Source organism: Anas platyrhynchos, chromosome 13 (genome assembly GCF_047663525.1).
Source record: "Anas platyrhynchos isolate ZD024472 breed Pekin duck chromosome 13, IASCAAS_PekinDuck_T2T, whole genome shotgun sequence".
In the NCBI taxonomy this organism is placed as follows: Eukaryota; Metazoa; Chordata; class Aves; order Anseriformes; family Anatidae; genus Anas; species Anas platyrhynchos.
This window is the reverse complement of record NC_092599.1, coordinates 16095025-16109126: the sequence shown is the minus strand read 5'-3', so window position 1 is coordinate 16109126 and position 14102 is coordinate 16095025. Positions and strand designations below refer to the sequence as shown.

General features: G+C 41.6%; 1 protein-coding gene across 4 annotated transcripts in view; it reads right to left on the bottom strand.

Moving 5' to 3' along the window:
• IPPK (inositol-pentakisphosphate 2-kinase) overlaps window positions 1-14102 on the bottom strand; it is a 53441-nt gene that overhangs the window by 12456 nt on the left and 26883 nt on the right. For all 4 annotated transcript variants that reach the window (XM_072044235.1, XM_072044236.1, XM_038185807.2 and 1 more), the window contains 3 exons: window positions 5566-5613; window positions 1682-1777; window positions 829-895 (listed from right to left, as the gene is read on the bottom strand). In XM_072044235.1, the coding sequence (XP_071900336.1) occupies window positions 829-895; window positions 1682-1777; window positions 5566-5613 (211 nt within the window). The remainder of the gene's footprint in view (window positions 1-828; window positions 896-1681; window positions 1778-5565; window positions 5614-14102) is intronic.

Here is a 14102-nt window from a genome sequence, read left to right as displayed (position 1 = left end):
ACTAAAAAATATTGATAGGAAGCAATTAACTGAAGAACCACCTCTCCCTAACATTCCAGTGTTTACAACAAAATAATAAATAGGACAAAAGCAACATAAATGAAACAAAAGTTAGGTTCCTCCTCCTTAAAGGAGGATTCCTGATTCTATGATAGCTTATTGCAAGAATTTTTAAAACCACCCAAAAATAGTATTTCTGAATATAGTCCAGATAAACAGTCTTGAGGGGAAAAAAGAAAAAAACAAAAAAAAAAAACCTTTAGCAACTTTTATTAGGCACAGTATTTACTTACCTTGCTGGTTTCTGGCACTGTGAAACTTTCTCAGGTGACAACAAGTCAATACAGAGTGTCCTGCCTTATTCATAGGTAAATTAAGTCACTTTTTCCAAAGGATCAAAGGCTTCAAGGAACTGGCTACACTTACCAAAGGATTTTATATCACATCTTTCTTCTATGAAATCTCCTGAAACAGACGTTTCTGAGCCTTCTAAAGAAGGCTTGAGAAAACAGTATTTTAATGAGTATCTTCCACCACCCTCCTTGATCTTTCTAAAGGACTTCAAGAGCAAGGTAAAAAGCTTGTTCAGGAATTATCAAACACAGGCTTAAAGTGGATCCCTTTCTCCAACTTGATGAAACCACTAGCAGATGCAGTTTTACAGCCTGGAACACACCCATTTTTCCACAACAAATTTTCAGCTTTTCATTGTTTTAGTACTGAAAGAAGTTCCCTCATGTTCTGGGTTATGGTACTTTTTTTAACTTTATTTTAAAGCACAATGTTTTTATAGCTTGAGCAATGACCCCCTTTTAATGGGGCACTTACCTGGCCTCTCTGGCTGAATCTTTAAACAGAGCTGTCTCACGAAGTCTAAAGGCAGTTGAATAATTTCCTATTAAAAAAAAAAAAAGAAAAAAAAAGAAAATATATGTATTTCAACACAAAGATTAACACCCAGAGTTTGGGAGTCTTAAAATGGAATACCAAAGATCAACGGACATTAACAGCAATATACTAAGGTATACAATTAGCAGCTTCTCCCTCAGGTTAACCACCTATATGAAGACCTGCACCTGAGTTCACATACAACACTTTGAAAACAAAATGGAATTTTAACAAATGCATGAAAAAACGTCATTTTTCAGGATGAGTTTAACGTTCATGAAGAAACTTGCATCATTTCCCAAATGAAACAGTCCCACTTCTGGCTGGTGTCTCACTCCCCACCCCTCCAAGGCAGAATTGTGCCCATCAGGTTCCAACCCCAACTTCCCCACTCGGGTACCTGATGGTCAGTTAACGAGATCTCGCCACCTTGAAGTGCATGGCAAGGAAAGTTACCTCGGAGTGCACACAGATCTAGACAGTTTGTGTAAACCCGATTCCTCCCCTTGTTTTGCAAAGATAGTCTCAAAATCTATCTTTCTCACCTCTCACCTTATACAGGGCCAAGGAATGACCGCTTTTTTCAGCTGTAGCTTGAAACAGTTCAAGCCACAGAGTACAATCCAATCACCTCAGCAGCACAAAGCAGGATCTTTGTTCTTAACCAAATGCTTCTTGTGTGTGTAGCTTGCTCAAGAATATCTCTAAACCCTATTAATTGCTTTCAGTGTTCCCAAAAAGACTGTATAGTTTACCATGCATAAGCCATTTATTTTAAGAATAAAACATTTACCCCATGGTGAACATAATTCTCCCCAAAGAACTGCTTCATGACATGTTTTCCAAAGTCTACGATGTTTTGCAGATGGTGTAGTATTTCCTCTGAAGTCTGGAAGAAAGAAACATAGTAATTAAATTATGAAATAATGATAAACACTACTCAAGGATACATACATGTACTACTCATAGACTTAGCAAACCAATTAAGTCAGTACATATTGAAATTAAACGGACACACACAACTTGAGCTGCATTTGTTTTCCTGCTGCTCTTTAAGAGTCTGGGATGGCCACAAAAATAAAGATGATTATTCAACTTGAGTTTCAGAGGAAAAAAGGACAGAGAAAATTAAGAAAGTGGAAGTTGGAGAGATCACTCAAGATCTATTATTAGTACTCAACAGCTCAAAGATCTCTAGGTAAAAGCAGAGACGCAGCAAGCCTCCTCACCAAGAGGTTGAGTTCAGGAGAGCCTCTGAGTGCTACAAAATGCTTTACCTGGAGTTTCAGAAGAGAATGGCCCAAAAGACTGAGCCAAATCCCAAACCTGTGCACAAACAAAACTTGTTACCTGTCCCAAATGCTGCCCTAGACAATGAAAACTCTTAGTATAGCACCATCATTCATTTTACGCTGTGTTTCTATAAGGAAACACCAAAGTTCTTCCACAAGATAAAAACACCAAGCTAGACAGGAACGAAGCTGTCTGAGTGCCAGCAGCAGGATGGCCACCTCGGCGTGGTCTCACTTGGGCACGCTTCTGCACCTCCGAGAGGCAGCAGAGGGCCCGTGCACGAGAAGCCTTACAGTATGATCACATCCCCAGTACCTGAGCATACTCTGGTTCTCTGCACACTGTTCTATTGGTACTACAACCTCCAAGCTCCCTTCCCGGATCTTTTTCTGGAAACACTCCTTTGCCTACACTACAGAGCACTGAACCACACAGATATGCTCCTGGGATTAAGTTACAGTAGAAGAGGAAGTGCAACACTGATGTCCCAGTTAGAAAAATCACAGAGGAAAAAAAAAACATCAACAGGAGAAAAAAATAAGTTCTGCACTACAGAGCAGAGGAAGAGAAAATAAAATGCTAGGAGGATTCACTCAGGTAATGACAAAGACTGGAGGGAGAACCAGGGAAAGACAACATCCAGCAGGAATTAAATGTGTAAGGAGGATAAAGCAGACCATCACTAACCAGGCAATTTTAGTACCTTTATTCTATAATGCCATTACAATAGGTAGATTTTTTTCCACCAGGAAGGGTTACCTAACAAATTTACACCAATTGCATAACTCGGATTATTTTGTTACCATAATTCAGGCCTGCTGAGACTGCACACCAAGTTTAATACTCTTCCCTTAGCAGAATTAATTTTCCAGACTGAAACAGCAATTCACAGCACTGCAATACACCGAGAGGCTGCTACTGGATGTTGCTGCGGTACTCCAGCCTCTCACTTCAGTAGCACTCAGTACTACACCCTGCTACTTTATTATGGAGTGTGCTACAAAAAAAAATACAAATAAAAAATCCTTTGCAGCAAGTAGAAGTCCAATTTTCTCCGAGCACTTGCATTTCTATCATTCTGTAAAGGCCAGGACAGCACTAATTCTTTAACATGCCTGGCATACTGTATGTGGAGCTATTTCTCAGAACAGCTCTCCCTGAACCCTTTTAAGAGAGCCAAAATAAGCTTGGAGCCTCCTCAGAACAGGCAATCTTCCACTGCTTGCGTTTTACAACAAAACACACACCGATGGTGCCTGAGTAACTTTCTCAGCTGCAGTCATCTGGTCTAAAGAAGTGCCTCTAAGAGAAAATAATGAATAGGCAACAAGATAAGTGAGCAGACCACCCACATGGGTATGAAAAACCCTATTTTTAAAGCAGCATTGCTCAGCCTGCGTTCTGCAGGAAGGCCAGCACCCATCACGAGTGCTGAGCACACCTACATCCACGAGAGGTGGCTGCCAGCAGCCCAAGCTCTTTTGCTGCTCCCCACACGAGGCAGGGAGCAGCGCTGGGTACGTCCCTGTTCCTCTGCCCTCACCCTGCTTTGACACCTGCCCGCACCCCTTTAACAGCAAGTGTATTGGGAACACTGCAAACAAGAAATAAAAAACAACTAACAAACTACTGGAGCACCACCTTTTAACATTAAAAAACACAAAGATGAAAAACTTTGAAGGAGCCACCACTCTGGCCAGTTCATCTAGCCAAAAATGCCAACTCTCAGAGGTTCCACATAACAGAAAGGCAAACATCCACTCGTGCAAAACACCTGTGTACACTAAAATTAGCAACATGCCACTGAAGTCATTCCACAAGTCCTGATACTTGGCATTCTACTCAAGAAATGTAATCCCCAGTTATATTATTCACTATCAGTACTTTTTATTCAAACATTTAATTGTAACAATAAAATTATCATTTGTGATACTATCGCCTTGTGTAACTGCTGAGTTATGTAGTCCCAATCAGTATAAATGCAAAACAGTATTTGGACTTTTTTTTTTTTGTAAAACCTTTTCCAAAGGAGTTAAACAGCACAGACTGAGATGCACATCTGAATTTCAGTATGCCTCTTACTAGAAAGTATTTTGCTTCAGCTGGTTCTTTCAGAATTGTTTACGCTGGATGAGCTACAACATCACATGCAGAAATGTATCACCCTGGATCCTAACTGATCTTGCACCAGACAGGAATATAAAACCTAAAAAACATTTCTTCTCTATTGCTGTCACATTGCTCTGTCCAAGTTTGTCCCAAAACTCTGCTTCTGCAGGGCCACACTCGTTGCTAGATCAGATACAACCCGCAGGAACACCTACTGCGATGTATCTCTATGCTTGGTGGCATTCTGAACAATTTTATTCATCTGATTATGCAAGAGAAAAAAAAAAAATCAAGAATCTGAGCACTGTTTAAGAAGTAAAAGCACAGCATGCCCAGGCCATTTTCCCTTGTGTTTCACTATTCCAATCCAGAAACCTACGTGCACACCAAAGAAGTTCACAGAAGTGTCTCAACTTCAACTCTGAGATATGTAAAGGTGAAGTTACTTCCTAGCTTCCACTGCCATTTCTTCCTGACATGTCAGTTTTTAAAAACCAATTAGTACGCAAGAATATCTTCAGACTAAATAAATAAATAAATGCTGGTACCTCACGTGTTTTGTTCTTTAAATAAAGAGCCATAGACCGCTTTGTATTTAAGCCATTCCCCGCAGCTCTCAAGTAACGTGCCAAAAAGACTACTCACCAGGTTAGAGAAATGGCAGAATTTGAACCTCCTGCCTCTTTTGCTCTTTTATTTTTTCCCTGGGAGCACTGTGCTGACGCTTCATTTTTACCCATCACCTTTGATTCTTGATAGTTTCTTATGCCTTTTAAAGTAAATCTAAGGTAACCCCCTTCAGTTCCTTTCTCAAGCAGAAAAATCTTGTGCCACAGCCCAAGCAAACAGAGGCCGTGTCCCACTCTGCTTTCTGCAGCAGCCAGGGCTGTGAAGTCGCTCAGCGACAATGGCCGTTCTTGCAGTATTTCCTGCAGCACCACCGCTCTCCCACAGGTCGATAAGCAACATTAACACTGCCCCCATTGCCACAGACATCCTTACAAAAAGCCATCCCTTCTACACAGTCACTGCTGTCTTAAAATTTGACCCCCCCAGAGGTCACGGTATCAGCAGTCACATAGCCTTAGTTACGTAAGAAGATCTCACATTTCTGTTCTGTTGCCAAAACTCCTGAAACGCAAGCACATTTCAAAACATCCCCTTTTTCTTACTCCTGTCGGTCGCAGTTCTTTTGCAGGTTTCCTCTCTCTCCTCAGACCCATTTTTTTTTAGCTTACCTGGGGGCTTTTATCACCAGGACGTGTTGAATCTTACCTTATTCTGGTTTGGGGGAGACTTCAAAAACCGCAGCACCACACAGCGCTAAAGAAAGACAGGAAAGAATATTGATTTCATTAGTATTTAAGCACATCAAAGTAAATTTCATCTGAACACCGCAAGGGTCTGATTCCCCAATCTAGCTCATCTAAAACACTGGGGAGAAAAAAAAAAAAAAAAGGCTTTTTAAAGGCTTGATTCGCTCAACTTGAAATCAAGTACATCAACTTCTGCTCCCAGATTTGCCACGACCTCCTCTATTGACCTTACCAAGGCAGCCACTCTGTCCTGTCACCAGCTGTAAAAGGGAGAACACTCCAGTAGCTTCTATCACTGAAAGTCTGCTGTGTCAATTGTGACTGCCCCTAAAATACAGCATCAAACAAAAATACAGAAAAACGCCCTATCGTTTTTGCCCAAAAAGTCTTTGGAAAAAACTGTAAGACCCACTAAAATATCTGGTTATCACATTTTGTAACACTGAGATGATTTTAAGCAGATAGCTTTTAGTTAGCAGCAATAGCTACACAGCTCTGCTGATACCACTGATACTGGTACTGAGAATTATTACCAGTGAAAATATCAGGGGTGTATTTTTCATGCTAGTGCATTATTGATTCATTCAACTGATTCTTGACTTGCAAATCCTGTGGGAAGTTGTTGCCATGAGGTTTTTTGTCTGTTATCTTAAATGCTTTAAGGATTGAACATCAAAGATACAACATGCCAAATGAAGGGCCAAATCCAGAAGAAAACAGATTTCTGAGGAAGCTGGTGCTACCCTTCACACTTGGAGGATCAGATCAACTAGATCCTAGTGTTCCCCAAACTTCATTCCCTATATGTACCCCCCCCAAAGCCTTTAGACTGCTTACCAGTACTTTCATCAATGCACTATTTACCACCAAAGCGTTAAGTTAATTGAATAGCAGTCCGTACAGACAAAAAGATGAAAACAACAGCAACAAAAAACAAAACAAAAGAAACCAAACAAACAAAAAAACAGGCTACAAAATCAAGGAGAGAAAAAAAAAAAAAGCAATGCATTAAAGTAGGAAAAAGTAACACATGACACATTAAGAGGCTTCAGATCTTTTGAAGAACGAAGACAAGCTAGAAAAAAAGTGAATTCAAAGGAAAAACTCTGCAATTTTTCCTTTTATTAAAAACCAATCCTGCAGTCCTTTCTCTGTAAGCACGTTCAGCATTCAGTTCACAACAAAAGCCATCAGAATATCAAATATGACTGCCCTTATTATTCAAATAAAGAATTTAAGCAAAATTCTTGCATGAAATTTGGTAAATGGTAACAAACATTCCCACCAGCGCCCATCACCACACTGGAGCTACAGCAAAACTACAGCTGTTAGAGGCAGCTCAGTGCGAGTGGGAGCAGCAGGGATACAGAAAGCTGCTCACAGAGCACATCGGGCTTTTAACAATAGCTCCATGCTCTAGAAGGGCACTGCATCAAGGCCCAGCAACGTGAGACTCCAGCCTTATACTTACACATCTGCTTAAAGGCAAATACTTCCTTGGCACCCTACCGTGAAACAATTGTTTGTTTGTCTTTTAAATCATAACTAAAAGTTGATGCTTGCCAATAAAGAGAGAAGCTGTAAGAGGGGCTGCAAGAATGTGCTGAAAGAAGTCACTGGAGAAGACAAACGCGTGCGTGCATGCACACACAATTTTTGTCTTAATGTATCTTGGGGAAAAATGAATTGCTGGTCTTGGTCCCCGGGAAGTCAAATGATCATCTGCAGTAATTTTTCTTCTCTAAAACAGTTACTCTAGCTATTATTTTAATTTTACTTAAAGAAATCCAAGAACTGCTTGCAGTTAAGCCAAAATAACAAAATATGACTGGCATCAATCTAGGCACTTTGGATTCGGCAGTTGCATCATGAAGCCAGGATTAAAAATATATATATATACATTTATTCTTTCACAGACCGATATTTGATATTGGACTACAATTGTTTGGAAATATCTTTTAAACTTCTTTCTCTTAAGACCAAGCTACTCTGCAGGCCTCCTCAACAGGGGAGTTTTCACAAGTTAAACACAACTGGGACAACTCTATAATCCTGGCACTTCATGCTTCGGGAAAAAATAAAACTAAACTAAAACTAAACAGAAGTAGTTTGCATCACTGAGGGGTTTTTGACTTTCAGTCTCTTGTTACATTGTTAACAAAATCTGTTTAAGAGATGGTGCCGGTGCAAGAAACAGGAAAATTTGCCTAAAACAACATCAACAACAACGCCATGTATTTACGTATTTTACTTCTACTCTACCACCTCAGCTCACACAGCTTTTGAGTAAGCTTCTGTATAAGAACATGAAGAATTGGCCTGTCCAAACATAAAGCCTGGGAAATGCCACCTCAGCTTCTGCCTTTCCAAGTCAGCAGGCTCACATCATTTGTTACTACACTGCTGTTGTTCTAACCAGAACAAGTGAAGTATTTTTCTGTAGAGGCAAAATATTTCTCTGATATCTGGTTCTGCAACAGCCCGGTGTAACAGGAAAAGATTCTGATCTAGCTGGTCACCAACTGGTGTTCACACATGCAAGGTCTTCTGGTAGGAACCAAACCCCTTGGGGAAACAACTAAGTCCCAAGAGGAACCCCACCCTCCTGCTCCCTCCCTCCACAGCATCCCCTAAGCTACAGTGCCCGGAACCTCACCGGTGTTTCCGTGAGCACCGTGTGCAATTTTACAACACAAAGGTGTTAACCTCTCTGCTGCCAACATACCACTGTGATGAAGGCATGTGCTGGACAAGCAGAACAATAAACCCCAGAAGAGCTTTAAAGCTGTCTGTATAAAAGTCATGAGCTCCCAGTTGTGAACTACCCAGGGAAAACGCTCTCAAAGACTGGTACCAAATCTTTCCTACACTTAATGCCAAATAACTCCTTGCAATCAATTAGACACAGCACCACCACCACCTGCTACTACTTAAGGAGGTGAAGGGATGAAGCTGCTCCTCCTACTTTTAGGAAACAATACCTGAAAGCATTGCAGGATTTCTTTATACAATAAAAACTGACTGTTTAATTTAGAGCCTTTAGTGTCAGGCACAAACTGAAGCCCAGGAGGTTCCAGCTGAATATGGGAGGTGACAGAGCACCAGGACAGGGTGCCCAGAGAGGCTGTGGAGTCTCCTTCTCTGGAGATCTTCAAAACCCACTTGGCTGCCATCCTGTGCAACATGCTCTAGGTGATCCTGCCCAGCAGAGGGTTGGCCTAGATGATCTTCGGAGGTCCCTTCCAGACCTCAGCCATCCTGTGATTCTTTTCCTCAACCCAAAAAGTTATCAAGAACTTACCCAAAATAGCTCTACAAACGTCAAACTTGCTTCTACCACTGTGGCTATGTAGTGCAACTTAGTCGTAGCAGATTTACACCAGCGTTCAGCCGTTACACCTACAAGAAGTGCATTCTACCTAAATTTCAGTCAAAGGGAGAGGTAGGGGTTAAGTGAAGTTAAACAGGACTGCTATACAAACCCTACTTGAAGTTACTGATCTGCAAATACTAATAAATGACATTTTCACTGGCACCACAGATGAACTATGGACCTATTCTGCTGATATTTCTGCAGTAGAACAGTTGAACTGCATGCAGTTCATATGCTAGCTAAATTATCCTGACATTTTCTATTCCAAATTCATGTTCCACAACCCCTTCGATTCTAACTTTAGATTGAGGGATTTAAACAGAAAACAATGGTTTTCTGTGCAAAGAATCCACCACGGGAGGGAAGCAGATGGCCAAAGAGGTGTCACTGTCACATCTCAGAGCAGACAGCTGCACAGAGGAGCACTCCTTCCTCTGAGAACTAATAAAACCCAGTAAAAACACGTCCTCTGCACTGCCTAGGAACTCCATTCAAAGCTTATCTTTATGATACTCAACAGATGACATTTTAAAAGTCTCCTCTACAGGGTACTGCTGTGGGACATGAGAGATGAACACAAACTAAAAACTGGAAAACTCCATAGCTTTTGAGGGCAGCACACATGGTAATACTGTATAGAAGTGCTGGTTTCCAACTCAGTTTTGTTCTGTATAAGAACGCGGATTAGATCACACAGAACAAAGTGAGGAAAGCTACGTTTCCTGCCACTATGGAGGAAGTTTAGCAATCGCTCACACAAAGCGCAAGGAAGCATTCAAAAATCGGAACAATGTTCTTCTATTTGGTGTAGGAGCCCCCTAAGAACAATCTGATCTCTTTACATGAATAAAGATTTTCTGCCACAGCACTTGGCTTGACACCATTCAGCATTTTAAGCCATTACTTGGGAGCAAACCCCACCCCAGGACTTGCTCCGTGCAGCAGAGTGAGCAGCACCGATCACCTCTTGGTGGCCACCCTTGGGCACGCTGCAGCTGGGTAACGCTGTACACGGCCTGACACCCTAACTGTTAGGAAAAAATAGTCCTTAACATCTAACAGGGCATCAAATACCTCACAGCTCTGTCCAACAGGTGAGTTCTACAAACAGGAACATGAAAACGTGTGCTGAGCTTCCTTCCTCCACACTGCTCCAAACCTGCAGTCAGCACCGGCGGGTACAGCCAGGCGCCTGGCAGCAAGGAGTTTCAGGAGAATATTTACAGGGAGGGGGAAGCAATTAAAAGTCAAAACAGTTAAAATAAAAGGGAAAAGGAACGTTGCTGCTACAGTTGGTGTCTCATGCCACACACACAAGACGTTTTCACATCTGCATCTACAGAACCGTCTGAGGCACTAATGTTGTAAGATGAGTCCTGAAGGATATTTCTGCTTTTCTGTTCTTTCTGCTCTCTTCATTCACTTCCCCTGCCTGGTGTCACCTACCCCTTCACCTTAGGAAATACACTGCTAAACTGCACTGCACTCAGAGCATCCTCTCGGTGCAGAAACCTGGTAAGGACAAAGTAAATTTAATAGTCTGGTACAATATGAAATCAAAATTCTGTAACAGACATTGACTTAGGCAGCTGGTTTGGGTCAAAAAAAAAAAAAAAGCTTTGCAGCTAATCCACTGCTCATTTGTGAATTTAAAGTCTTTCCAACTTTTGATTCTTTTATAATAAAAAGCTCTGTAGACTGCACTCAGGCAGAGTTGGTCCAGCCAGCGATGGTATCAACAGCTACAGTTACACCCACGTAGCCAAAGGATCAGAAGCAAATACAAAACCGTCTTCCTTTCGTGCAGTGATTATAGACGCATATCTAAATACTAGTTAAACACGGTTGACACAAGGAACGTACAGTTTCACAGGTTCGAGTGCCACTCAACTCAAACTAGTAATTGCCTCCTATTCCTAAAAACTTAATTGTTGTTTACAGCACAGCACACATCTCTTCTTTTCTTCTCCACTGATGACACACCTCAATCACATACTTGGCTTTTCAGCTGGATTCTGTAGCTGCTTGCTTCGGTAAACTTGGGCAGAAGCTCCTTTGCTCACGCACGGTAAATAAATACACAAATAGTTTTTCAAGTAATTACAACTAGGGAAGAAGGAACAAAGGAATGCATTACATTTAGTCATGAATCTGTTTTCTTGTCCTTTTTCTTAATAGGCAAAAGGAATGCACTTGGGGGTGGGGGGGTTGCTAGACAGTCTATGCTTAGATACACATACCCCCGAAAGAACACGATGCCAGAGAAACAAGGCCAAAGAAATGCCCTGTAACAGGGGACACAACACAACAGAAGAAGTTTTACAGGTCCTTAACTCCCATTAAAGTTTATGCTGGAATCTTGGTCCAACTTCATCACATGAAAGCTTTTCTTTCCTCAGAAAATTCTACAGAAACAGATGCAAAACTCCTCCCTATGTTATACTGTGTAGCTTTGGTGATTTTTTTTGACCCCTCCAGAGCATGAAATCAATCAGAAATAAGAACGACCATTGGTTTGGAATTTCAGAAGAATCTCCTCAAGGATGCAAAAGTTTTTAAGCTCAAGGCTTAACAAAACCGTGTCTCTCCTAATAGTCAAAATAAAATTCAATGAATGGAAGTTGCGTCTCGCTTCTCATAACTTCTTAGCATGAAAAGGCAAAGCCAGAGTAACTCGGCCATTCTTTAATCAGTGAGAGAGGCAGAGAAGGCCACCACTGATAAGCAAGGCTAGCGAAAGGCAGGAGAGTATTTCTAATATTTATACCTGCAAGGAACAGCAAAAAGAACCAGAGCAGAAGAGCCAGCAGTCTGCTCTTCAGTGCCTTGAAGTGGAGACGCTCACAGGTATTAATTCACTATTCCACAGACATTAAGAGAAAACCACAACAAAACAGAACACAACAAAACCCACTCCTAGTCAGGGAACTGGAATTTCTCAGGAATGCCTTGGAAGTGTGGGGGCAATACTTTACTTACACTGCTTTCAAGACAACAAAACAGATTCAGCCAACTCCACATAGAAAAGCAATGGGATGAAAGGGAAGAACAAAACAGGGCACTCGAGCTCTTGAACCTACACAAAATGCGACCATCTGAAGAAGTGCCTCAAGATGATCCTCTCAACAAGACAGCAACTGATGGTCGGCATCACTCCCTTTTTGCCAAATAAGACCAAGCTGCATCTAGCTCATAATGCTGCCCATAAACTTTTCCCTCTCTTAGCAAAAACTCCTGTGTCTAAACATAAAATCTCCTTAATGGCCCTCTCTCAAAGTAAGCTCATTACAACAAAATTTTCCATTACGACTCAGGTTTTAACTACTCTAACCCAAACAAGCAAAACAACCAGGCAGACTATTTCATACTTCCAAAGCAGTACTAGGAACAATTACCTAGCCCGATGTGATGCAAAGCACCCCTGCAGACAGAGAATACATTTTATTTCATAGGAAACAAAACCAGATCGGTGTCCCATATGCAGAAAGGGCCCTTCTGCACATCCTTCGCAGCCACCGTAAGGCAGCGGCAGTCGCGGTGAAATCAGAACTGAACATCCAGATGCAACAGCCCTCTACTCCCGGCAGCCCCCACAAACCCAGCACGGGGACTGGGAAGGACATCTGTGAAGGAAGCACTGATGACACTGCGATATCCTTCGCCCTTACCCATGTAACTTGAAGATTTAAAAAATATCTCAGAGAAGAGCCAGGTATTATTAGCCTACTACAAGCACCAGCTGTAGGAACCTTACGCAAGTTGGATCAGCTGCCTTGACTCCCTCCCTCGGCCTCCTCAGCTCTGCTTCATTTACCTTCTCCATCTGTCATCTCCTTTTTCTATTTAGTAAGCTCCCATATGCTCTGGGGATGGTTCACATATTTACTAACAAACTAAGTCCCTTACCAAACCCCAAAGATATCTGTCAGAGCTGCTAGCACTCCGAGATGAGAAGCAGATTATTACTAACAATAAAGGCACCTGCAGACACACACCGCAACCTTCTGCAAACACACGTCAAGGTTCCTTTGGACTATCTTACTGAATGCAAAACTTACTGGGAAAAAACCTCCCTTTCTATTGTTTCATTTTATCACCTCCAAGTAGTCATCCTGAAATGTAAGCTTAATATTCAGATGTATTTTAAAAGGAAGCATTAGATTGCCATCATATCCCAGCATTAGAAAAAAAAAAAGTCAACTGCAGTAAAGCACAGGAGGAACATAGATACATGAAGAAAAAACTTGAAATAAGTTTCAAGCAGTGTTTCAACATTCAAAGGAAATACAAGCCCTTACTTCTAGAGTCACTTGGGCTACTTTTTACGAACAACAATTTCCTGAAGCCTTTATGAAAAGAAGCGTTAGTGTCTCTGTAAGAGGAAACAACTGATTAAAAGGCAGAACTACAAATGAGGATTTCCAGCTTACTTCTGAAAAACCAGCCACCTCTACCTCAGCAGAAGGCAGCAGCTTACTAGGAGATAACTGTCCTACCACAGTCCCTCAGAACCCTCCCTGCTGCTCGAGAGCAGAGAGAAGGAGGTAAAGAACGGTCAAACTCCGTCTTCAAATCAGAAGCCAAATTTGATGCAGAAGGAGCAACATTCCAATAAAATGCAGAGAATACAAAGCATCTTTTATAAACTGCCTAGCGGTCTGTGATTGTGTTCAGCTGCTTTTCTTTTTTTTTTATTATTTAAAACTGTATCTGTACCACAGCACTTCAGGCACCTCTGAGAACACAGCTAGAACAAGTAACCAGAGGACTCACCAGATGGTGAATTGTGGCAAGTAAGTTATTGGTAAGGATGGTAAATTGTGGCAAGCAAACGCTACTAGGATTGAATCAAATACTCAACATTGCCACGTACGGACAAGGACTACGCAATTACTGATTCAATGAAATTGCAGTTTTTGTGTACTTGGGAGAGATCAGTCTGAATGGATCAAGCACCGGCCTCAGGAAGCAAAGGGAAGTGCCAGTTGTATCTCACTGGCACCAATGGTACAGCAGGCCTATCCTTGTTCATTTCCCGGTAGCAGCATTTTGGCAGGTTGCAAGACAGACAAAGGCTTTTTGACCACCATTCAGTTTCAGTTTGGGTTAAGTTAATCACAGCT